Here is a 26,395-nt window from a genome sequence, read left to right on the forward strand (position 1 = left end):
CAGCAGCCACAAGTGAGACGCATTCATAAAACATGTGGCAGGCAACACAACACATGACTTCTGAGCTTCAGTTCCACAGTCAATTTATAGAAAAGGAAGCCGTAAAAGCATGGCCTGTTTTGGAGAAGATGAAGAGTATGCAGCACGAGGGTGACAACATCTTGCAAACAAACAATGCCAATAACTTTGAAACACTGAAAGACGCAGGGGCCTTGGAGAGAGCAGTTCTTTTGGGCAAACCTTTTAAAGTGATCCTTGGTGAACTCAAATCACCCTGTTAAGTCAGACAAGAAACACAGTCAGCCTTACAAAAATAGCGGTATTAGAAAAAAGGCAAGAAAATGTAAAATCATCCAACCCAAAATACCTGATTCTCCAAGGGTCGACACTTATAGTTATGTAGCCTCCCAGTGGGCCTCATTAAAACTGGCGAGGCCCAGAAAAGATCACTTGTGTACTTCACGTAAGAGTACCCGCTTCAAAGTTTTGCGGCTAAAAAGGTCAAAAGACGTCACCTCGATCTGAAAAGTCGTCTAATTGTCAGAAAATAGACAAGGTTAGACAAGGATCACATCAGCGTTTGAAACAAGGGCTGTGACAGGAACACCTTTCAGAAACAGCAGCTCTGTTCCAGCGCTATTCTTGTACTCTGCAGACGGAAAATACAACTGTGTGTGTTGCTGGATAAAAAAATACTCTTGCAACTCAACAACAATGGCTCTGGTGAAAAAAGGAGACTAATAAGGTAGTTTATTTGAAATTATGATCTTCACTTAATGTCTCCTGATTTTGAGAGGTCTGGAAATGTTATGTTAAAAGCAGGGGTGTGAAACTCATTTTGGGCTTTGGGCCAAACATAACATAAAACAATTCTCTCTCATCCCCATTTCACACTAAGCTGTACTGTCTAATAAAGCCTACGGCCCCAAACAAATAAAAACATACAAATAAAGTGCTTTATAAAGCAATAATTAACTAATAATAGTTATTTGGGCTATTGCACAAATCTGAAGAGAAATACTTTGAGTCCATATTCATGCATTAGCAGCTGCTACAGGAACATGGACTTGTAATATGATTTCTGATGTTACCATCACAGACCAGTTTGCTGTTGCTGCTCAAACTCATCATGAGCTCACTCTTTTCTAGTTTAAGCTCAGTGAGAATAAACTTGTAGAGAATCAAATGAGTGCATTCTGATTGTATTCACAGTGTCCAGCTCTTCAGTCTAGTGTGGACACAGACTGTCATGTTCTTACTTTATTATACTCTGACCTGTCCAGGTTTGCACTTGTTTAGATGTTTTCCTCACAGAAGTTTGTTTTGTTGTTGTTAGCTCCACATTAGCGCCACATTAGTGCTCCAATCACCGGTAAAAATCATGTGATCTGCAAAATGGGCCGATCAGATACACCAATAACACTTTACATGCATCGATCACATCTACCTCGAGAAATGATCTTTAAGTTATGACAGAACGCACTTCTTTACAGGTACGCACACGCTGATGATTTACGCATTAAATAGCAATCATTTCATGCATGCCTTAAATGTAAAAAGAGTTATGGGCCTGTAAAAGTATTTGTCTTACTTTGCTGAGAAAATGTGCTTTTTGAGGGTTTACAGCTTAACAAATGGCTGCATTTGGAATGTGAAATTGTATTTTGATTGATTAATGCATGCTTGAGTAATCCTAGTGCACAGAAAATTCCTGTTTTCACCTACCCCCTATCACAAAAATGAAGAAGAGTGATGCTTGTAAGGTTCTAAAATGTCACGTAGACACTTCAAATATAAAAACATGTAAATTACAACCAGCTGCTTGGAACGGTGAAATGCGGTTTTACAATTTTGAACATTTCTATTACAAGTCTGTGACCTGAAAAAGCATAATATGTCTCCTGTAACTACTCAAGACTCTATTCCGGGTGGCCTGAGTGCTGCCATCTGACTTGTTGACTTGTTGCCATCTGACTTGTTGGTCACATGAAGAATGGACATTTTACACAAATCAATCTACTTTATAGCGTTTTAGCTGCGTGATTTCCCCCTCCTTCTCCACTTAAATGAACGCTCGACCGGAAGTACCATTACAACGGAAATGCGGAACTTTTAAAATAATTTTGTCACATCATCTGAAGCTCAAAAGCAAATTGCCTTCACTGGTGGTCAATGCGTGTCCATAGAAGTGTTTCCCAGTTCCCATCAGTTGTCCTCACTGAAGACATCGATCATCTTACAGGATACGAAAGGCCATTCCTACCTGTGGCAGGTGAAAGTCCCAGATGTCTTGCTGACTTTTCAGTGGCCGCTCCCAAACGTACATCCTTCAGCCAGTGACCCTAATGACATGCCTAAAGCACCACACAACAGGCCCGAAGCCCATTCTGACGCAGTGTGAAGCCCTCAAGACATGACAACGCCTTTCACTCATCGACCACATTTCACCTTCCCCGTTTTGAAGAGCGGTGCACTCCCGGCATTCCCAGCATTCCAACACAAAAAGGCATCAGAGGGGAAAGGGACAGCCTCCTTCTGAGCTTACTCTTACCATCAACTCAGCCAGAAAACTTGCCTTTAGAATAGTGTTAAGCAGCACTTTCACTGCAGCTGGCTATTCTCCTCCCTTCAAACCCAGACAGAACAAGACAAGTGAATAAAAAGGACTGTTCTTCTATACCAGAGTGAGTCATGAGGTTTTATAAGGTTCAGAGAATTGTGAAGAAAACCAGGTTTAATCCAATTGCAAGGAAATAAAAGTGAAATGATTGAACTTCCAAATACAATATGATAAATGTGTAAAAATAAAATAATGTAAAATATTGCAGCCCCAAAGTGAGCAGATCAAAAGTCCAACTACCGTACACGTCTGTTAAGAACACGTCTTGAACAGGACCAAAACAACAACAAAGAACTTATTATACTTATTAAATATGTCAGATGAGTGCCGCAAAGACTCAAGGTTTTCAGAAATGAGAAAGCATGTATTTATTCATTTATTTGTTTTTACTGCCTTAGATAAGTTGTGCTGCCAAATGCTCATAATCTTATTAATTTCATTCAAATTCAAGCATTTAAAACAAGCAACAAAAAAAAACATTTGCACAATGATAAGCGTATTGTCCATCTCCGCTGCAAATTACAATGATTTTATTTTATTTTTTAGGCCCGAGCGCCACAAGCTGGCGAGAGGCCTATTAATCTCGTAAGGCCGTGCGAAGCACGGCTGCGAAAGTGCGCACGTAGTGCGCACGAAATCGAGCGCGAAGCCCTCGCCCACTTCCAAACACTCACTAACGCACTCCTTCACTCACGCACGCCCCGTGCATATTAATTAGTAGTAGGAAAATGGAACTTTACCGTTGTAAACGGGCGAAGTTTGACCAGTTTTTATCAGAGCAAATGTTAAGTGTGTTGTGTGTTATTCATCCTGGGCCGACACACATATGGATACATGCCACTTTTAGACCTGCCAATAATACTGTCTGGAGAATATCATTGCACTGGTGGTGAATGAGCGGTGGTCCCAGGCTCCTCTGCTCAACCGGACCGTTCCTGTGTTTAGGTTTAGAAAGTATTAGGCTTTGAGTCATTTATTCCCACATGGAGCGAGAGCCGCCTGTTGCTTTGAAATACATAGAGATAAAAGGGATCTCAAAATCAATCTGGATGGAAGGGAACCACTATTTTGTCTCCAACCCAAATGGGATAGTAATGTACCTTCCATTATTGTGAATAGGTGCCTCGATACAGCAACCTAAGGCTGTGACTTTAAATATAGATATACATTTTATGTTAATGCTGCAACCTTACATCAACCTTACACCAAAAGGAATGAAAAGCTTTTGATAGGCTATTTATGTTGGAGAAATAGGTATTACAGCATATTTGGGTATAGTGAAACTAGGGCAGGATATCCAATGTCATTTGAATAACCACAAAAACTTATTTCAAGTGAAAGCATGACAGCAGCATTTTAATGGTGAAATTGAAAACTGCTGTCGGGTTCACTGGAGACAATCAGTGACAGAGAGGGCGGGTTTTACACTAGGCAGCTCAAAGAGGTCTCTGAACTTTTGTATTCTTACCATTTCATGACTAATGAGGGAAAATAAAGGGTTATTTAAGGCCCATTAAAATCAAAACAAACAAACACACAAATCCTTGCCTCCTCCACTTCAGTTACAGTCAATCAATTAGCATCTTTCAAATGTCGGTGTAATCCCTCATTCGTCCAGGAGTGTTCTATAGTAGAAAAAGCTTCAGTTGTAGTCATCTGGACTCAGTTAGAAAAAATATAAAAAATATATAATATATATAAAAATATTTTTTCTAACTGAGTCCAGATGACTACAACTGAAGCTTTTTGCAACTATCTTTCAAATGGTGTTCTTTGTGTTTAGTGGTTTACTGTGATCATTCACTCAAATAGATCTGAAACTATCGAATATTCTACTAGATTAATTAGCAATTAGTCTTTCAATTAATTATTTAGCTAGTGAAACGCCGATTAATTCGATTTTTCCTTGATTTTAAATTGTTAATTAAGTTAAAGTTATGGTACCTGAGGAAATCCGAATGAAGTACTTTTTTTTTTTTATTGTTTTTAACTGAGAAAATGCATTCTTTAACAAAAACACTAAATGTCCATGCTTTCGGCGGCATAATTATTAATTACAGATCTGTAAAAGTCATAAAACCTTTTCTTTAACCACTTGGAAGTATTTGGAGTCCGTGCAAACTAGATCAGTTAACAATGACTAAATTAGTTCATCATATCAATACAATTTGATTATTTACGATTAACCAATTGACTTGTTTCAGCCTGACACTCAAACTGTGCCAGATCCCACCTCTAAGCAGCAGGGAGCATAGGGCTGGACAATATAGTCAATAATGGCACACTTTGGATAATTGCAATTTGATTAAAAAATTCAAACATGGGAAGTTCATTACATTTTAAATGTTGCATTATGTATGCAGAGTAAAACTGCCATCAATTACATTTGTAGAAGTAAATTAAGTACTTTATAAATCCATCGGTGCAGATTTACACATTCAACACTCATTGATTCACCCTCACTCATGAGTGCTGTGCAATGACAAACAGGAAAAGGCTGTTGCTAATGTGCACTCACTTTGTTTTGTTAACCATGTCGGCTCAACATTTAAGATCATGTCAGCATTTGGTGAGAAATGATCATTTCCTTTTTCCCCCTCAGGTGTCTGTGTTCTCTTTCATCTCTAATACTTGCTGTGGTGTGTAGCTCCTCCTTAGCTAAAGCTGACCTGGAGCCAAAAAGAACCCTTTGGGAGGCAGGACTGCTGAAATGGAGCAGGTCACTTTGCACAATGGAAGTACAACTAAACTGTACAGCTCTGCCCTGTACCTAATACATCCATGCCTGTACCACCCCCACGGAAATGAGACCACAGTGTCTCCAAAACACGACTGATCAGTATCGGGATCAAAAAACAACAGCCATAGATAGAGGGGTATTAGTAAAAACACTGGGAAATAAATAAAACCAGCGCTCCGTCTTTATATTGTAAAATGAGGCCCTGTGCAGTCGACCGCAGTGTCATGAGTTTGAATCCTGACTCTGATTATTTACTGCATGTCCACCCTTCTCTCGTCCCCCATTTCTTTACTACTCCTCTCCTGTCCAAGCCTATGGGCAGCAACAACAACAAAAGGAAAAGTAGTCCATCACGAGTCTGTGTAATCCCTCATTTGTCCAGGAGTGTTCCATTGTAGAAAAAGCTTCAGTTGTAGTCATCTGGACTCAGTTTAGAAAAAATAGACATTTCGACTCTCATCCAAGAGTCATTGTCAACAAGCGAATTTAGGCCGGGAACTCAGATATACTATTCTGTGGTCCAGCCCATTGGGCGGGCCTACCTGAAGTGGAAAGAGTTGTTTGTTTCAACAGAAACTTACCCCCTTTGTTTTTAACGATCTAGCCTATTTGTTTACGCACAGTCCTTTAATGGGCTATTAGACTCACCTTTGTCTTTGTGGGTCCCTGGCTCACTCACCCTGAGGACCTGATTAGCATCCGAATGTCCTGGTCCTCTACCTCTCCAGGGTGTCAATATTCCATTATAGACTACAGGAAGGTTGAATCTTAACCCTCCATTCCTGTTTAAAGAAGATCTCTCTTTTTTTTTTTAACAGAAACAGCTTCCTTGACTCCTCTTTCAAACCATCTTTTCTCCCTGCTTAAAATCTTCACCTCACCGTCTTCAAACGAGTGATTGGAGGCTTCAAGATGCAGATGCACGGCGCTCTGTGGTCCTGAACTTGTATTTCTTCTGTGCTGATAGAGCCTCTTGTGCAGAGGCTGTTTAGTCTCACCTATGTAACGTTCTTTACAACTTTCTTCACTGCATTGGATCGAATAAACTACATTGCACTGTTTTTGGGTCGGCATCTTGTCCTTAGGATGAACCAGTTTTTGTCTTAAAGTGTTTCCTGGTTTAAAATAAACCGGGACTTGATGTTGTCTAAACATTCTGTTGTCTGGTCCATTCTGACCAAAAGATATAATACACATCTTTACCTAAAATGTAATTCAAATGTTGACAAAACATTTTAAATCCTTCAGTCCTTTTTCAGTCAACTGTACTGGCAAAGGCAAAAGCAGTTGTAAAACAGAAAAGATGAAAGGGATGAAAAATAATATTGAGAGCCTTACAAAGAGGATTTACACCTAAACCATCAGATGAGATGAGAACAAATGTCATCATTGACCTTAGTCGCAATTATGTCAGAGGGAGATTCAGCCAAACACACAATCATGAGAGTGTAATCATTGAGCCCAGAGTCTGAACAACAGAGTTACAATTCAACTCCCAACAGTCTAACCTTAAAGGCGGTATGGACGATTTTTCGGCGATTTGAGAACGCAGGCGGAAGTGCGCATGCGCACTCCCCCGTGCGGACCGATACAACACACACGTGCGTTTGTTTATTAGCGCAACGGAGCGCATCGCATCGCTCGTCTCCCGTAGATTTCTGTCCACTTCTGCGTCAGCTCGAACTGTCTTTCTCCGTCTTCATTTTGCCCCGTACACTGAGGGAACTATATTATGATAGATCCATGCGCTTAGGGACTCGGAAACGTGGGGAAGAGCCTGACACGGCTGCAGGTGAGCGATAGGTGCGTTTTATGATTGATACGTGGCAGGACTAATGATTTATCCACGCCACGAGGAAATATAAAAAATTGCTGAAAAAAATCGTCCATACCACCTTTAAGTGAAACCTCAATTCGCATTATGAAAACAATACAATGCTCATATTAAGTGCCTTTTGAGCAGCAAAAGGAAAGCTGCTCTTACTAGCCGGAGCTATGCATTAGAGGCTGTAAGATCTGCTCAGTTAGAGAATTGGAGGCCTTAGCGCATTGCCGTCCATCTCTGGATTAGAGACTCACAAATGCTGCGCTGTTCTGCAGCGGTTTCACCTCCCGGCGCCTTTTTGTCCCCAATCCGCCCTCACCCACCGCGGCAGATGATCTCTTTATCCACAAAGCTCTAGGATTCATCGGGGCAACTTTTCTAATGCCCAAACTAATCACATACTTACAGTGCTGCCTCTAGTTTAGACAAAAAAAAGATGAATCACACTTTTGAAATTGGATTAATCGATTGGAGTATTGGAGTATTATTATGCAATTATTTAAACTAATGTGGAGCATTTTTGCAAATTTTCTTTAAAAAAGGTAAATAATTTAATTATTTCACAAATCTAAATAAAATATTTAAAAGCCCCACTGGCTATAATTAAAGTCTTGATAGGGCTATGTGCATGTTACAAAAACATGTACGCATTACCCATACACTTGAGATAAGTGTGCAGATTAAACAGCTTAATATCAGCTCAGCTCATGCAAGGGAAGGCTCCCAGCCCCAGCCTAACTTTCTCAGAGGGTGTTTGGTCAAAACAGAATAGGGCTACACCTATCCATTATTTAAGTAATCGAGTAATCCATCGATTCTTTTCTTCGATTGAGTAATCTGTAAAATATTTTGTACATTCCGTAAACCATTAAAAAGCATATTAAACAGTTTTTTAAACAAATGTAATAGTTCATAGTAAAAAACAAATAACAAAATACAGAGTTTCTGCTTAAAATAACACAAGTATGTCCCCAAAACAGCAACATTTAACTTCACCTGTCCAAACTGTTCCGTTTGTATACTGGTATAAAGAATATATGAAATGTCACATAACTTGAAATAAGAAACTTGTTTGTAAAACTTTGTTGAGTGAGACCAGTGATCCCTGGTGTTTTGAGCTGTAACTCTGCATTTTGTATTTTGCCATGTTGCAACATTTGCTCCGTGTGCCGTTCACTTTAGCCTCAGTGTCTTCACCTGGTCATCGCAGACTTTCTGCTTCATAATTGTGGTCCTCTGTGCTGTTTCATGGATGTATTGGCGGTTTCAAAGCACAAGAAAATGAGAGAGTGGCATATTCTAAACTCATGAGTGTGACTGGGAAGCAGAGTTTAGTTGTGTGAAAGAGCACAGACCGTGAGTATGAAACAGACGACAGGGTGAAGACACAGAGGCTAAAGTGAACGGCACACGCAGCTAATGCTACTAAAGGACTTTCGAGTTACAGCTTAAAACACTGTGCTCTTTCACAACAAAACTCTTCCCAGTTTAAAGTACGCCACTGTCTCGTTGTGCTCAAAATGTGACAAGACCACATGGAACAAGCACTGTGTGAAACAAGTTGTTCCGTGAATGTGTTTTTAATTAAATATGTAAATTAAATGACTCAAGGCAATAAAATAATAATCAAAGCTTTTTTCTAATTGAATTACTCGATTTACTCGAGTAATCATTGCAGCCCTAAAACAGATATTTGTGATTAAAGTATTATTTTCTTATTAAATGTCAATCAGATTTTTTGGTTCATAGTCTGTTTTAGACAGGACAGTGTAGGGGAAAATGGGGGGGAGAGAAGGGAGGACATTTACAAATTGTTTGAGGCAGGAATCAATCTTGAGACCAGCCACACAGAGTCTGGTATATGAGCTACAGCTTTAACCACTTGGCCAAGGGCAGCACTGCCAGCATCAATATCAATATTTTAAGCTCAATGGCAGAACCCACCATTTGAAGTCAAGTTTTAGTCAAGTTCACAAATTAACTTATTTGTCAAATTAAATTATTTTTATGATGATCGTCAGGTCTCTGCACTGCCCCCTGTGGCTCAGAGAATAGACTTTAAAGCAGCTCTGCTTGTGTACAAGTCTCTCCATGGCCTAGCAACAAAGTACATCTTGGACATGTTAGTGCCATATGAACAATCTCGCATTCTTAGGACCTCAGGAACCGGTCTCCTGCTGGTGCCAGTCAGGACTAAACATGGACCGGCCTCCTGCTGGTGCCAGAGTCAGGACTAAACATGGACCGGCCTCCTGCTGGTGCCAGAGTCAGGACTAAACATGGACCGGCCTCCTGCTGGTGCCAGAGTCGGGACAAAACATGGACCGCCTCCTGCTGGTGCCAGAGTCGGGACTAAACATGGACCGGCCTCTTGCTGGTGCCCAGTCAGGACTAAACATGGACCGGCCGCCTGCTGGTGTGCCCAGAGTCAGGACTAAACATGGACCGGCCTCCTGCTGGTGCCCAGTCAGGACTAAACATGGACCGGCCTCCTGCTGGTGCCCAGTCAGGACTAAACATGGGCCGGCCTCCTGCTGGTGCCAGAGTCAGGACTAAACATGGACCGGTCTCCTGCTGGTGCCAGAGTCAGGACTAAACATGGACCGGTCTCCTGCTGGTGCCAGAGTCAGGACTAAACATGGACCGGCCTCCTGCTGGTGCCAGAGTCAGGACTAAACATGGACCGGCCTCCTGCTGGTGCCAGAGTCAGGACTAAACATGGGGAATCTGTGTGTCAGTTTTCTGCAGCTAAAATCTTCGTCTTCCTGAAGATGTGAGACAGGCTTCTACTCTGACAATGTTCAAATCCAAGCTAAAAACTATTTTGTTTAGCTATGCAAATGACTGAAAGGATTTTGAATTGTTTTGTGATTTGAATGCTTTTCCCGTTGTGTCAAGCACTTTGAATTGTCACGTGTATGAATTGTGCTCTACAAATAAACTTGCCTTGCCATTGTGTAACAATGCAGCCACGTCTTTAGTGTCATTGCGCTTCTATTTTAATAAGAAATATCTGTAGTAAACATCAGTAGTACAATTCAATCCACCTGTATTGTCATTGTACAAGTACAATGAAATTAGTTTGTGCATCCATGATAAAAAAGACATACTCTCATCACACAGCGCATTTTATCAGGCAAAGAGTCATTTATTTCTGTAAGTTCTGGTCAGTTCAATAACAGCTCAAGTACAAAGCTGTTCTTCAGTCTATGCTTGATACCAACATTAACACTGATAAATTGCACATCCTATATTCAATACAATAGAATGTAATTTTAAAGGTCCCACTTTGTACTATGTCATTTTTTTCTTATTGATAGATATTCAATCTAGTTTCTCTAGCTCTACTCTAGTTGCCACTGCAGATTATGATATATAGATAGATAGATATAGATATATATATACATATACATATATACACACACACATATATAAAAAGCCTATACCTACCCAGCAAAATTTAAAAAAAGTAAATTTGCTTTACAATTTACTCTTCTCTCTCATTGGATTATTCTATTTTCCACTTCTTCAATTGTGATGTTGGACCGCAGTCTAATGTATGCTAAGCTGCTGCTGCCATGGTAACCTGGTGCAGGATTTAGACAGAGATGGGCATAGTGCAAAGGAAGTATGATACATTAACAAAAAAAAAGGCGAACATCCAAAGTGGCTATTTAATAACAGGTGATGCTAATCGTTAATAGTTGAGTCCTGATAATTGGAAGGAAGAGGCCAGGAGAAGATGGAAAAACATCTCCTCCACACTGATAAAAAGCTGTGACTAACTATAGTAAGGGAATGACAGCACAGTGAGTCAGAGTGTCAGCCTTCATTTCCATTTCTGATTGTACAATGTGTCAGAGGAGATCCCCTGAATATGGTGTGGAGAGTAGTTAGAGCTCATGGGCAAAGAGGAATATGAAGGAGCTCATGACGAAGTCTGTCATGCCTGGGGAAGCTCGCAGAGAAACCCCAACAGTGGGAGCGACCCGTGTGCTCTGGTTGTTCGTCACCTGCTCATGATGTGATGGATGCGTTTGTCCCAAAACATCTCGTGACTCATATGGGTGCTTGGGAAAATCTGCAGTGCTACTGCAAGGAGTGTTGGATGATGCTGGTACACGGACATGCAGGCGCGGACACAGCTGTAGCACTGACGTCACTGGCCCAAAGCACATTCATTCAGCCTTTTACTGGAGGCAGTGGTCGCGGAGCTTGAAGCAGAAACGTGAATGAGGGTTTCCGGCAGCAGCAATGCTGATGGCTAGAGCCTGGTTGCTATGGTCGTCGGGGGGTAAGTAGGGGGTTGGACGGGGGTGGGGAGGTGACTATGCAAAGCGATCCTATCGGCAGAGCTCTAGCACTCCGGCACAGTTACGGAGGATGCCCCCTCCCCTGCATGCGCAAACCCCGGTGTCATTTCTCCTTGAGGCATAGAGGAAGCCAAGTAACACCCCCAAGCATCATCAGCACATGCATGCGCACACGTGCACACAGAGGTATGACAAGAAGACAGCCACATTCCCTGCTTGTCACACGTGACGGTTTGATGCACTCAGAGTAATGACGGAGAAACATATGCAGAGTGATTTCCTGTACACGGGCAAGTCTGCACAGTTGCACATTCACACACACTTGACAGCACTACTCTGACTATAAACAAACTAGCATGCGTACTAACAGCAGTTTAGGTGTGGTCCATCATGTTCTTCTCCATACGCTCACCAAGTGCTCCTAGCTGCCTGCTAAAGTCCTTTCAGTGCAGGGAGCCCATGGCTGAGTGAGTGTGGGCTCTTACCTGTCTAAAATGTCATGACTGGACGTAGCAGTGGCTCCCAGCAGTCCTAGTGCTGCACTCCCCACCGCTGCGGCAGCCCCGCTGCCTGCCTCCATGATACTGACTCACTGCAATGTGCAGCCTGCCAGAGAAGCCGAGAGGGAGGGGGAGGATGTGAAGAGGTAGATCAGGAGGGAGCAAGGCGAAAGAGATGAAAGAAATCACATGTAGAGCCGAACAGGAGAATGATGAGGAGAAAGATAGGAGAGAGTGAAAACACAAAAGTAAGTGAGAGAGTGAGAGTGAGAGTGAGAGTGAGAGTGAGAGTGAGAGAGAGAAAGAGAGAGAGAAAGAGAGAGAGAGAGAGAAAGAGAGAGAGAGAGAAGGCAGAAGGAGAGGGAGGGGAGGGAGAGAGAGGCAAATTGTTAATTATGTGTGTACTCTAATTCAAATAAGCCATGCTGGTGGAGTTTTGCAAAGCAGCATTTCACTTCTATGTTGAAACATGGAGCTTTTGGCTCACACTTCTGTGAATCAAGAGTCAAACAGCAACAGCAGCAGCAGCTCTATTCCCCGTACGGGCTAAAGGGTAACTCTTACCTCACACTGGTTCAAATGTACAGTTCTCACAATCTTCTACACCACTGGTGTGGCCAAACAAGTAAACAATTATCAAAGACAATCCAATATCAGTTGCCACCGACCATACTTTCACAGCTTGCATGACAAAAAATAAATGATGAGAATTTTTTTTTATACATCTTAAGCAGCGGTGCTCAAACGTTTTCCCTCAGTGGGCCAAAATTACTACACATTAGCATGCCGAGGGCTTAGTTTTGTGTTAAATTTACAATGTTTATTTGCAAGTAGGGACGTCACAAGATCAAATGTTAATGTTACCATTATTGTGTGAAAAAACATCACAATTTAACTATTATTCATGATTATTGAGACTGTGACAAAACTTCTTGTGGTTGAACATGTTACTGTTCATCAAGTTTGTGACCGGCTTTATAAAATTTAACTTTCTGAAAGACAAAATAAAGATACATTTGACAAAAACAGCCAGATAAAAGAAGGTCTTTACATTTAGGTCTATTTTTTGGACTATATATATTGAACAAAAATACTTTTTATTTTACGATTATACGATTATATTGTGACCTGAATAATCATGATTATCTATTAACCTTGTTTTTAACCTTTATTAAGTTTTTAGGAGAATAAACTTGATGTGGTCTACTGACAGTATTTAAAGCACAAACTGTACTCAAATAGATATTCTGAATAAATCTCAGCACCTCTTCGCGGGCCAAATTAGACCCCATGGAGGGCCAGGTTTGGCTTGCAGGCCCCACTTTGGGTACCCCTGATCTATAGCTGTGCTGGGTCCTTTATATCAAATGTGTGGGAGATCATGACCTCCCCTGGAACCGAGCACAACTTCTGAAGCTGCAATGAGTGACGCAGCTTACTGTCGTTTGTCCCCTCCCGTGGATTGAGCCCATAAAACTTTTGTCCAGTGGACAGAATTGAATTTACTCGCACATGCACGGTACATTTTACAGGGATCCTTCTTTGGGATTGCAAAGTTAAATGTTAAGTCCAAACATGAGAAGACTGAAATAGATGGTGGGACATTAAGGATGACCTGTAGGGGGGAACAAAGAGAGCAAAATCTCTCAGACAACAGTCAATGGCTGTGTGCAGTAATCCCAAGAGTAGGACAGCGGAGCTGGCTAGAGAAGCGTAGGAGGAGGCTACAGTCAAAGCAGCTGCTCCTATATCTGAGGAGGCTGGCTGGCATCTCCAGGGCTTACTGATGTGCACTTTGTCAAAAATACATAACATGAATTCTGCGAAGAAAGGATGAAAGGAATTTGTCACAGAATTTCTGTCACAATATTACAGTTAAAAAACATTCATGACATGATGATATTTTATCCCTCAATCCACAAATCTTGTGTTTTGAGATGCCACCCAAAGTCTATATGTATCGTAATGGCACTATCCATTATTCCAAAATTGGAATTTCAATTTGCATTACATCACCCTTACAACGTCTCAGGATGAAATTAAAATTACGCAGAAAATGAAAATAATGACTCGTGTCTTTAAAATTGACAGGATTTATGGATCAATGTTCTAAAAATATCCAAGGCATCAGTATGAGTATGATAAAGCCTCCCACTGGACTAATCAGACACTAATGCGTCACCTTGTTGTGACCTGTGCTGCTGCAGACGCCCTGAACACGGAGCCTTAGCACAAAGTAAAGCAATGTCTGTGGCAAATGCATCATTATACAAATCAGTATTTACCAGCCATCACTCGCTCACACAAACACTTTTACACAGTAGCAAACTAAATCTATATCTTCAGCTATGTGCCATATAAGATTCTCCAGTTAGGAAACTCAAACCTTCCGACAATGCAGTTTGTAGTGCCCAGAAAGTGAAAGTGAAAACTTTGGCTTTTTTTGCTGCTCCTAGTGTAATCATAGAGCCACGTGCACGACAGTGGAACACTGTCAGAAACACATTCATTAACTCTGCTGGATTGTAGAGGAATGAAGCTTTCCATTAGTTGGAAGACTTTGTAAGAGCCAAGCGTGCGGGCGGATTGGCGCTTACAACAAATACCTGATGCAGCAGAAAAAACATAAAATGGCCGACCTTGAGAAGACAACACGTCAGCTCTGACACGACTGAAAGAAGATACATTGTTACATTCCTACACAAAACTTACAGCATGGAATGTCACAATATCACATTTTATTTTAGTATTACAATTATTGAGGGAAGAAACGGTTTTGCAAATATTACTAATTATTGACACCAAGATCAAACAGTGAAAATCTTAACTTTCTTTTATTAGTTTATTTATCGTCAAATATTCGTCTATTATGTGATTGGATTAAATAAACCTTCTAAAGCTAATGCGACCTAAACAGGACGATAAAACAGCACTTTAAATTAAACTTATTATTGTAAATTACTCATGTTTTCTTACACTTACTGTATATTGTCGATTACCTGAATAATGATATGCCTACTTACAGCCTCCCTGGTTAACATTAAAGGTGGAATGGACGATTTTTTTCAGCAATTTTTTTATATTTCCTCGTGGCGTGGATAAATCATTAGTCCTGCCACGTATCAATCATAAAACGCACCTATCGCTCACCTGCAGCCGTGTGCGGTTCGTCCCCACGTTTCCGCGTGCCTAAGCGCATGGATCTATCATAATATAGTTCCCTCAGTGTACGGGGCAAAATGAAGACGGAGAAAGAAGTGGACAGAAATCTACGGGAGACGAGAGATGCGATGCGCTCCGTTGCGCTAATAAACAAACGCACGTGTGTGTTGTATCGGTCCACACGGGGGAGTGCGCATGCGCACTTCCGCCTTTAAGGAATTGTAATTTACAGCAATATTTCTTTGTCTACAATATACCATTTTATTAATATACACAGATGTTTAAAATAACCCAAAAAATATCAGCCCAACAGCAGTCATCAGCCCAAACTTTTCAATCAATATTGGCCAAACATTTCCATATCAGTGCATCAGTAGTTTTAATAATCCAAAGCATAGGTTATGCCTTTTTCATAAATTGCTTTTACCCAATGAAGCATAGGAAAATCAATAAAGGAAAATCAAAGTTCGTGCAGCATGTTTTATATTAAAATAGTTGACATAACACCTCATTCGTCCAGAACTGATGCCCGAGGAGTGATCGACTAGAGCATTTTATATAAAACACATTTACAATCTTTTTGCGTAATGGCTATTTAAAATAACATTTCTTAAATGTGCACTTGTTTCCCCATAAATGTAGGTTATTACTCACTTCATGGTTAAATCTCTTATTAAAGGCGCAATGGACGATTTTTCGGCGATTTGCGAACTCAGGCGGAAGTGCGCATGCGCACTCCCCCGTGCGGACTGATACAACACACACGTGCGTTTGTTTATTAGGGCGACGGATCGCATCACATCTCTCGTCTCCCGCAGATTTCCGTCTCCTCTGAGTCAGCTCGAACAGTCTTTCTCCGTCTTCATTTTGCCCCGTACACTGAGGGAACTGTATTATGATAGATCAATGCGCTTAGACGCGCGGAAACGTGGGGACGAGCCTGATGCGGCTGCAGGTGAGCGATAGGTGCGTTTTATGATTGGTACGTGGCAGGACTAATCGGCCGTCCACGCCACGAGGAAATAAGACTTAGATTTGGGCCAAAAAAAATCGTCCATTCAACCTTTAAATAAAGTAATCTGAGACGCTCGACCCAAACAGATGTGTTATCATGAGCGGGCTCAGCTCGCTTAATGCCTTTACATGGTTTATAATGGAATCCCCAGAGAAAGGGCTCACTCCTTTAACAGATACAAAACCAAATACCAAACATTTTAAGAATGTCAAATAGCATGTTTTTCCTCATACAGCCAATCAGAGTCGGTCTTCTTGTAGCATAAAACTCCTTTGCATCATCTTTAGAGTACGGCAGTGCAGATAGGAACTTCATGTATGCAACTGCCTCCTTTTGATCCAAGTGTAGTTCAACTTTTCACTGCAAGGCTGGCTGTCAACATTACCTGACCTACTTCAAAAGTAAATAGTGATATTGTTGTATCATCATGACACTCCAGCGGTCCTACATTTGTTTTATTTCTGTCCTCATTTGCTGTAGAATATCTGTTGATATACTACAGAGCCAGATTAGTTTAAAGTAGTTTAAAGAAAAAAATATGTGCTGGACCTGGGAAACTAATCCCAGGATCCTTTGTAGGATCACACATGCATTTAGAAGCAAGTCCCATTCAAAGTCATTGACATGCAAATAAGAAGCTGACGTCAGGAGCCACTTGTTGGCTGTTCACAGAGAAACAGAGCAACAGTTTCAGCCAAGCCTTTACTCTGAATTTAGTTTAATACATTTCACTTCCAACATTGGGCCGCATGTATTTTTTAGTTCAGCCAACTTGACTCAAAAGTTTTTGGTGTAAAAAAAAGTTTTGGTGACCGATTTCTACAGTGAGAAACATTTAAGCAGTTTGCAGCGGTCCTAAAGTATCCCTCACTTGGTTAATGCATTCCCCGCATCCAAATGATTCACCGCAATGAGTTTAAAAGCAGGCTTTACAACTTTCAAATGCCATCAACAACAAATATGGTAACAGCCCACCAGGATACTTCCGTTTGCAGACAGTAGACAAGATGTAGACAGCATAAAGCAATCTGATTTTGACCTGAAGAGTTGCTTTTACAACATATCTGAACTGGTTTAAACTAATTTTACATAATTAAATGAGAGAAAGAATCTCGTTAGGCCTCTTTAAGGGGAAATATACGAAAGATTACTGATGTCTAAGTAAAGCAAAGAAACATGCATCTTCCTTAATGAGAAACCAGCATTTTTTTTACCTAAACTTAAAAATCTGATTTTCTGCCATAGTGCAGGGCTCTATTCCGACCTAAGTGCCATGACATTGATTCCAAGCTCAAACTATTTTAATTTTACCAGACAAAACCTTAAGAACAAATTCCTATAACATGTATAAATAATGTTGGCCTGAGAGTGCTAGAAAGCACCCAAGGAAAGGGAGAAGGAGTGAACACAGAAGCAATTAGCTTTAACTTATTAATACACATCATTTGTACTTAAAACATTTACACAAGTTTGCTGAATGTCTTACCACTTCATCTACAACACATCCAGGATGGCCTAGTCCTTGATACACATTTTGTGAGTTCTTACTTAGTGAGTCGCACTGTTAAATAAGGCTAGCTAGCACAGCCTCACACTCAACATTCCTCTTTTTGTGGCCGACCACATATGCTGCAGTTTCATCAACATTTTCTGCACCTTTGAATTCCTCTGTGTGCTGGGCCGGATGGAAAGAAATGTCCTTCTTAGATTAAGGAATGCTGAGAATTATCAAATCAAGCACTGCACTGAAAAGACTTTTGTCCTCAACTCGGCACCTGCTCTGTCAATGCCAACCATCAATAATGTCAAAATATGTTGAATAAGACGTTTTCTTTCAGGGATTTTTTGGTACTTGTTAATTGCCCTTCTTGGCAAAAAGAGCTGATCTCATCTGCGGGTGCGTCATAATGTTACTCATGTTTATTTGTACATGCAACAAACCATCACTGAAACCATGAAACATGGAGGTAGTAAATCCTAGCTCAGCAAACTCAGAGGGACAACAGGGATTAGCGCTGTCATGACCAGTGTTTTTTTTATTTTAACTTTAAATTCCCTCCTCTAGAGTGGGCAAAGTTTGAATTCAACACTGCAGTCATACATTTACCTATAGTACACGTAGATGTATATTCTCCTCCACTTAGCAGATATTCAGACTTTAACTTGTTGTTAAAATGGCTTATTTTCTAAGTACCTAATCCACAACAAAAAGCAGAAAACCTGCATGTAAGGTTAGGCACCTGAAATCATCTCTTTCTGTGGCCTGTCAAACTACTGCTGGTTCAAACATGCGGTCCTAAAAAAACAAAAACACTTTTTAACATGTGGATTTAGAGGGATTATGGACCAATCTGGAGAGTGTGGAGCTGGAAAGATTCTTCTGACTATCAACTCAACTGTGTCATGATGCACAGACGGTCCAGAGGAGTGAACTAAAGTAACGGCAGGCTCACATTACACAAGCTGCAGCTCTAACCGCTAACCATTCGGTAGCATTCAAAGTAAAAGAGGGGCTTAGACCGCGCGAAATGCAGTGTGGTGGTGCCGGCAGAAGGGGCGTGGCGGATTCTTTCCGTTGGATTGAATTTTTGCCTGATGCCGGAGCCCACAATATTAAAATTTATTCATGATTAGCCATCATTGTCTAATTTTGTCCTGTTCAAATGAGTATCTAGTTTTACTATGGATTAGTTTCAGATTTTCGTTACTTTCAAAAACCCTATTGCAGAGTGAACTACCTTCTGTTTGAATGCAGGAGGCTCTAGAATCAGACCGAAAAATCATGTCAAACAACCACAGCCGCTAATTTGTAGCACGTGTCTCTCAAAAGCGGAAGACATTTCCTCTCAAATAAAATTTTTATATCATTCAGAACAAAATATGTGGCATGCGGGCAGCCACCCCAGGGCCCACTCGTGACCCAGAAAGGTAAATTTGTTCTGGCCCAAGCTGGGTCTCTCGCATACAAGTGCACACATAGGCAAAATAGCCAAACCTGGTGTGTGTAGTGTCACATTAGTGTAGTGCCCATAAACGAGTTCTTTCTCTGGAAAAGTGTAGATTTTTGCTCAGTGCGTGCACAATATGCTACTGGTCACATGTTATGCGATGTCCCAGTACGGTCAGCCCTTCACGTGTGGTAGTGCACGACTTGTTCCAGGGGAAAGTGAAGCTGCGCTTGGTCTGGTGAGACTCATCTACACCACTGTACTTTAGGGGAACAGGCTTCATTCATAATAAAAAAAAAATAAGAAGGATAAGGACAGACCAGATTATCTGTGCACTAAGCATTTTTAAATCAAACCTTGCTCTTATTTAACATCAATTCATCCAAAATTATGAAATCAAAATGAACTATATAAGCTAATATAATATATTATAAAATATAATGGATTACGGTTGCAATAAAAAACAACACAACATAAATATTTAGGGCTGACTGAGAATGCTCCGCCCCCTGTGACAAGACCCAAGTTCCACCCTTGATAGTAGATGTTTGCGTCAATAATAGTGAACAAAACGTGCCTGCAAACCCTAGAATAGCGTCTTTGTGCCACAGTGACATTATGCAGCTGTGTGAAAGCACATTCTAAACTAAATGAAAGGCCTGTACGTCGCATGTGCCGTGCCATACTTGTGAGTTCAGTAGCTAAGCCTGGTTAGTCAGCAAGGCCTGTTTAATGCACTGCCATGTGGTTAGGTCCCGGGAGATTGAGTGGGGGATTGGATAAACTCGAATACATTTTGGCTAGAATGATGAATGGTAATCTTACAGGCAGCAGAACGGTGGGGCTGCCAACAGAAAACGGAGTGTGAACAGTTTCTGCCAGCAGCCCCAAAGTTTTTTGTTTGGGGATGCATTCTGACTGACATGCAATACGTCTGAAATGCTAAAGATTAAGTAAGGTCATATGGTCTAAGACATTATTTTACCAGTGTGAATCATCTGACTCCACTTTAAACAGTTCTTCATAACTCAGTTAACCCTCCACCCACGAAAACACTCAATACCAAGAAAATAATCTTGGCAGCAATTAACAGAAGCATCCCAAAATCCACAATAAAAGAATGTAAGATAGGGGGATTAGCCTATCAAAACACAGCAATAAACAGACTGTAAGTAATTCAAGAGATGGATGACCTCAACACAGAGGAGGAAGCCCTTAGTGCCAACTTGGAGAATCAAACTGGTTTAGATAATTAGTTTGGATATAATTACCACACAAGAAAATAGAGAATCCAAAGAAGCACATCAAAAATTGAGCAGGACAGGCTTCAGAGGAAAGAAAGAATTCTGGATTCATTTTTATGATTATTATTAAAAACTTAACTTGTGCTCACTGACACCTGAACAAAAACATCAAGACATAAAGTGTGAGCTGATTGTTTTACATGTTGCAGGCTAGTACGTTTTCATAGCCACTCTGACACATGAAATCTGTTTATCACAGTAAATCATAAAACATCGTAGATTGTAAAAAGCGATACTTTGTATATAATAATTTTAGTAAAATAATCAAAAACCACCTCTGAAATTACATGCATATTGCTATGATCAAAATACCGCGACACAATACATTCTTATAGATCTGCATCATATTGCAATGAAATCATAAATAATCATATGATAATGTTGCTGTACTTCTAATCATGCATCTGTTCAAATCCAAGCACCGGTAGATAAAGCGACCACATAATAGGGCCTCTGCAGAGGCAGACGCGTGAAGATCTACTTTAGTCATTTTGCATATTTTCTTTTTTGGAAAGAACGTTTCAAACTGTATTAATAGCTATGTTTAGTGGATTGTGTGACTGAGAAAAAAAGGACATGAATGAGAACCATGTAGTTTAACTTGTGTTATGGGGTCTGTTGAGCAGACCCTTTAGTGTAGCACACATACACCCCGCCCAGTTCTACGTACATAGCACCACTGAGCAACTGCCTCTAACCTGCCTCAAACCTGCCTCTAACCTGCCTCTAACCTGCCTCTAACCTGCCTCTAACCTGCCTCTAACCTGCCTCTAACCTGCCTCTAACCTGCCTCTAACCTGCCTCTAACCTGCCTCTAACCTGCCTCTAACCTGCCTCTAACCTGCCTCTAACCTGCCTCAAACCTGCCTCAAACCTGCCATGCTGAGTCACTGTGACAAATAAATAAGGCATTTATCAAGGACAGGAAGACACACATCTCTGGGAAGCACTTGCAATTTCAGTTGAAACTAATCCTCGGTCTGAGTGGGACATCTAGCCTGCCAATTATCTTTGACGGTGTTTGCAACAACAGGACTTGCAGGAGCTGCCTATAGTGCCGGTGGCTCAGTCCCTGCATATCGAGTCATCATTAGTCTCCTCCCTGGCCTTATTAATGACATAGCACAACTTTGTTCAGCAAAAGATATCTAAGGAGGAAAAAAATCTAGGAGGGTTCACTCCACAACGATCCAAGACCAGGTCTGAAACTTTTTATACAGTAAGCTACCTTTATTTATAGCACTATTGGGATAAGTGAATAAGAAACTGGGGGGAAATATACCATATATATAAGATGATCCTGATTTTCATTAAAATCAGGGTGGGACAAGTCTCTTCAAAAGGGTTAGAGGTCAAAGTTTAACTTCAGACATGGAAACACGACAGGTGCTGCAGGACGCTTTCACTTCTACAGCTGTTTAGCAGAATGACAGCCATGGACAGAAGAATTATGTCTGCTTGTTTATCTGTCAGTCTCACTTATGGACAATTCCCACAAGGCAAATCCTCATTCAGCCTTGAACAACTCTTATTTTATTAGGTTCAGCCTTTAATGCTAAATAAGCCTTGCATAGATTGTGTTTTAGTCATTCCTTACAGTGTTTGACATGACACACGGGTCTGTAATCAACAAAGAAAAAGAAAAAACTCTAAATGTAAAGCACGGCCATATTTTTTACAATAACCAAAACTTAACTTCTGTTTATGTTTAACTTAAATAAAAAATAAAAAAGAAGACAAGGACATAAAACTGCTCTGAATCATCGTTTCTTGACATCTGGTAAGATCCACGCACATGTAACAGTAACTGTATTTCTGTAGCAAATATAATCCTCCCAACACATTCAACAACAATGATTGTAAGCATGCAACAAGGGAAGATGCTGGCTATTAAAATGACCAGCTGATGATGCTGAACGAGAGTAAAAAGCGTGGCTGGAGATTGTGGCAAACAATACATTATATTAATTAATTGGGATGTAATATCAAAGTCAATTTGCATAACTGACACCAGCTTAGTTCATTAAACTAACTATGTTGAATATTTTTACCCTAGTTTATTCCATTCAGCAAAAGTAGAGTCAGTTAGTGCAGGGATTTGGTATTAGGGCTTCATAGCTCTATGCAATACATAAAAGGTTACAAAAGGATTTTATGAATCAAAAAGGCTCTTGGGTTTCTAGTTCAGGGTGAATCCACAGTTCAGTCAAGACAGACAGGACAAGCGTAACTGCTTTCAAATGATTACAAGTGGAGGCAAAGAAATGACACTTTGACCATCTTAAAAACATTGTGTGCATGCAATCAATCGTGGATTCTTAAGCATATGGATTTGTAAGATGAACGTTTTCCATAAGAACATACATCATCACATGTAGCCCCCAAAAACGTGACACAAATGTGATTGGATTGTGAAAAGCTTTCAAAAGGCCACAAATACTACTTCCTACTGAGGCAGACGCTTCAATAATCAATGGTTAATGGTCGGTTTGATGCCGCCTGTCCTCAGATGAGAGAAAGGGTGGCCCCGACTGCCAACACATCCCATGAGCTGGACTGCAGGCAGTGGTGTGTCTGATCGAGCTTGAAAGTATAACAGAGGGAATATTTTTACAAGAAAGCAGTCCGTAATGACATTTGTCCTCTGCATTTTACTCATCCTATAATGCTAGATAAATCTGGTTTGATAGTAACATTCAAAGCTGTTTAGGAACAACAAAGGTCAAACAACAGTGGGACACAAAAATGAATCTCAAAAAGTCGATGAGGTAAAATTTGTGGTACACTTTACTCATTGATCTTTGATTATTAGTAAATCACTAGTGTGGAAGGGAGTTTGCCCCACAAGACAAAGAACAGCAGTATTATACTGAATTCGCTTCGGGATTAATAACGTACCGTAATTCTATTCTACTGTAGTCCTTTCAGATCAGATTATTACACAAGCTTTTTTTGCTCCTCTGAAATCCCTCAAAATCCACAAAAAACTAAATTTGATTCAGCAAAAGCTGCATTAAAAAAGTATTATTGTCAGCCAGACTATGCTCCAGCAGACTCAAACTTTAGCAAACAGAGTTACTTTCCTACAGTAGTTGCTTTCTAAATAAGGAGGTGGGAGTCATCTTATAACTAAACAGTAGGTGAATTTGACCATAATGCGCCCAGACAACATGACACCCATCAACCTAATTAGTTGAATGGCAGCTGGGGAAGGGCCGAGGGTGAATGGGTGGTCCAATGGAGGGTCCAATGGAGGGTCCAATGGAGGGTCCTAGTGACCCAGAAGACACTGTGGGGTAGATTGTGATCAGCCTCAGTAGGCTTTTGGTGTCTGATGCCCCCAGGCTTCAGAGCGGCCTAAAAGTCAGACAGCAACAGAATGGGGAAGAGGTCAGGGCTGAGGTCTGCACTCACAATGTCAAGTGACATTTAGCTATTTTATTTACCGTACTTTTCGTGCAATACAACACTCCTGAATAAAAGCAGCGCACATGAAATGTAAGAAAAACGTGTGTCTTTGTATTCTGCCGCGTCCGGATTCACTTCCTCATCAGGTTAATTTAATGGGACTGATTGTAACAAAAACAGCGTTTTGAAGCTTAAAATATAGAAAACACAATGCGTCTCCTGACGTCTTCTTCTTGACGTGTGTCAAACGCCTGCGCTTCCTGCTAGATTGTCCCCCGGTGGCCATTAGCCAGTAAAATCTATAAATTAGACGCAACGTGTCGTTATAATGACCGCAGGGTTCAAAGCATGGGAAAAAGTGGTTGCTTAAAGTCCGAGAAGTATGGTAAGTGTTTAAGTCAGGCATGTCCAAACTAGGTCCTGGGGGCCAAATGCGGCCCTCAGACCAATTTTTGTTGGCCCTCTGGCTTCCTGTTAAGTCGGTCCAAACAAGAAAAAGTAGTACATTTTGCTGTAAAATGGGACAAATTAAAGCATTTTGATGTTATACCAACCTAATATTAATTTTCCAACTCTTATTAAAAGGCTCATCGAAACTATGTCGAATGCAAAATTTAGAATGATTAACTTTGTCATTCGACAAATTCAAGATTTTCAGATTGTTTGTGGCCCTCTACTCCGAATAAGTTTCAAAATGCGAATATTTATATTCGAATCCAGGCAAGTGGCGGAGGGCCGGCCCGCCATCATTGGTGTGAAAAAAAAAATCCAAACAATTAAATATCAAATAAAATATCACTTTTCTGTCAAATATAGGCTATTGAATCTATTATTTAATTTATTTCACGTCATAGGTATTAAGGATACACGGGCAGACAGATGCCTGAGGGCAAAAAAGGACACAAAAAAAAAAGAAAAAAAGTTTGTCAGCAACAAGCTTGGCGGCCTGCGGGCCGTAGTTTGCCCACCCCTGGTTTAAGTGGTTGCAATGCCTCTGAATTAGAGTCAAGGCTTGTCACTACGTCATAAGATATGACCCCACCACATAAAAAGCACCAAACAACATGTTTGACTGTATTAAGTTTAACTCTGAAGCTAACATGCTGCAATAATAATGTTCATCATTTAAGCATTTTACTTAAACACAAGGAGATCTCAAATTACATCTACAACCACACATTAATCAATATAAGTGTCATGTCTTGACATCACATTTTAGTACCCGCTTGGCACGGTTGGGATCAGGTAGGATCCAAGGTGCCAGCCCAGAGGGAAAAGCCTAAAAGGCGAGTTGAGGTGTGCTAGTGGGGGGTATTTCTATGCAGCATTTTGAGACAATTAAAAGGATTGTTTAATCTGTTGCATCCAATTCCATTCAATCTCATTTTTTACTAAACAAATGTGCATATGCAGCAAGAGGCTATGGGTGACCATGAACTGTACTCCAACACCGACAGAAAACCCTGGACCTTTTCAGCACGATCAGATCAATTTGTTGAGGTTTTTTTTTGAAGGACAGTACCTCAGACAAACCTTCTGGGCTTTGCATTACTTAAATGCTTCACAGTACTTGGACACGACCTCCTGCCAAGTGCTGTCATGAATGGGAGCTCATCTTTGTCAGAGCGCCCTCTTTATATACAGAGGGTTAGCCATTGTAGGAGCATCTTAGCAACCCGCTAATCAACACTTGCGTCGATGCCAGTGCCCGTTTATGGGGGAATGGAATCTCCTTTGGGAATGTAGTGTCATCCTCTCCTCACAGCTCGGCCGCAGTGTAAGAAGCTTGGAGCATGAGGCTCTTTGTCACTGGGAACGAACAAGAGTTCCATGGACGTATGTGTGTTATGCATAATTAATGAATGGGCAGAAAGCCATGACAATAACTGCCCGGCCCCACACAACGAGGCAGTATCTAGGGCTGGGGTCAGAGGTCGCGTCTGGCTTTGTGCGTGGCTGCTAAAGGCTGGGACAAACAAGGGGCGCTTTGAGAGCGTGACGCGGACATAAGAAGCAAACAAAACAATGAATACTGTTGCATAATATGACACCAAAAGTTAGCTGAATTATCCTAAAACAATTCAACTATCCACAGGGACCCTATATGTGTTCATTCTAGACTAAAAACAAGTGTACCAACAATGAGCGTTGTGGCAATGAGCAGCATTAGGCAGAGGGCGTAGTATAAAAACATAAAAGCACAAACAAGCAGACTTAACACAGTGAGGAAATTGTTGCTCTCGACGAAGCCAGCATTTCTATCCACAATAGAGCACATGAAAACTAAACTTTCATCAAGGCTACCGCAATGACAAAGTAAAAAGCAACATTGTGAATTCAGCTATCTGGTAATGAGCTTTATCTCACTCTACCTTTGTCAGAAACAAAAGCCTGAATCTTCTGGTTTGATTATCTGTAGCATCAAAGGGTGTATTGTGTTGTTTCAGCTGCAGATTGAAGTTCAAACTTGCACTTTTGTTCTAGGTCTTTCACAGGTACAGACAACAAACTATCTTGCCGCTCCTGCACTTAACAGCCCCGGCAGTATTTGGTAGTTTTG

General features: G+C 40.9%; 1 protein-coding gene across 1 annotated transcript in view; it reads right to left on the reverse strand.

The window, feature by feature from the left end:
• The window catches only part of arhgap32b (Rho GTPase activating protein 32b), a 69,528-nt gene that overhangs the window by 39,069 nt on the left and 4,064 nt on the right, over window positions 1-26,395 (reverse strand). Inside the window, exon 2 of the mRNA XM_072446780.1 lies at window positions 11,984-12,104. Within this exon, the coding sequence (XP_072302881.1) occupies window positions 11,984-12,078 (95 nt within the window). The 5' untranslated portion in view covers window positions 12,079-12,104. The remainder of the gene's footprint in view (window positions 1-11,983; window positions 12,105-26,395) is intronic.

Source organism: Eucyclogobius newberryi, unplaced genomic scaffold (assembly GCF_026437365.1).
Source record: "Eucyclogobius newberryi isolate DKJ021-1_F unplaced genomic scaffold, fEucNew1.0.hap1 SCAF_15, whole genome shotgun sequence".
Classification (NCBI taxonomy): domain Eukaryota; kingdom Metazoa; phylum Chordata; class Actinopteri; order Gobiiformes; family Gobiidae; genus Eucyclogobius; species Eucyclogobius newberryi.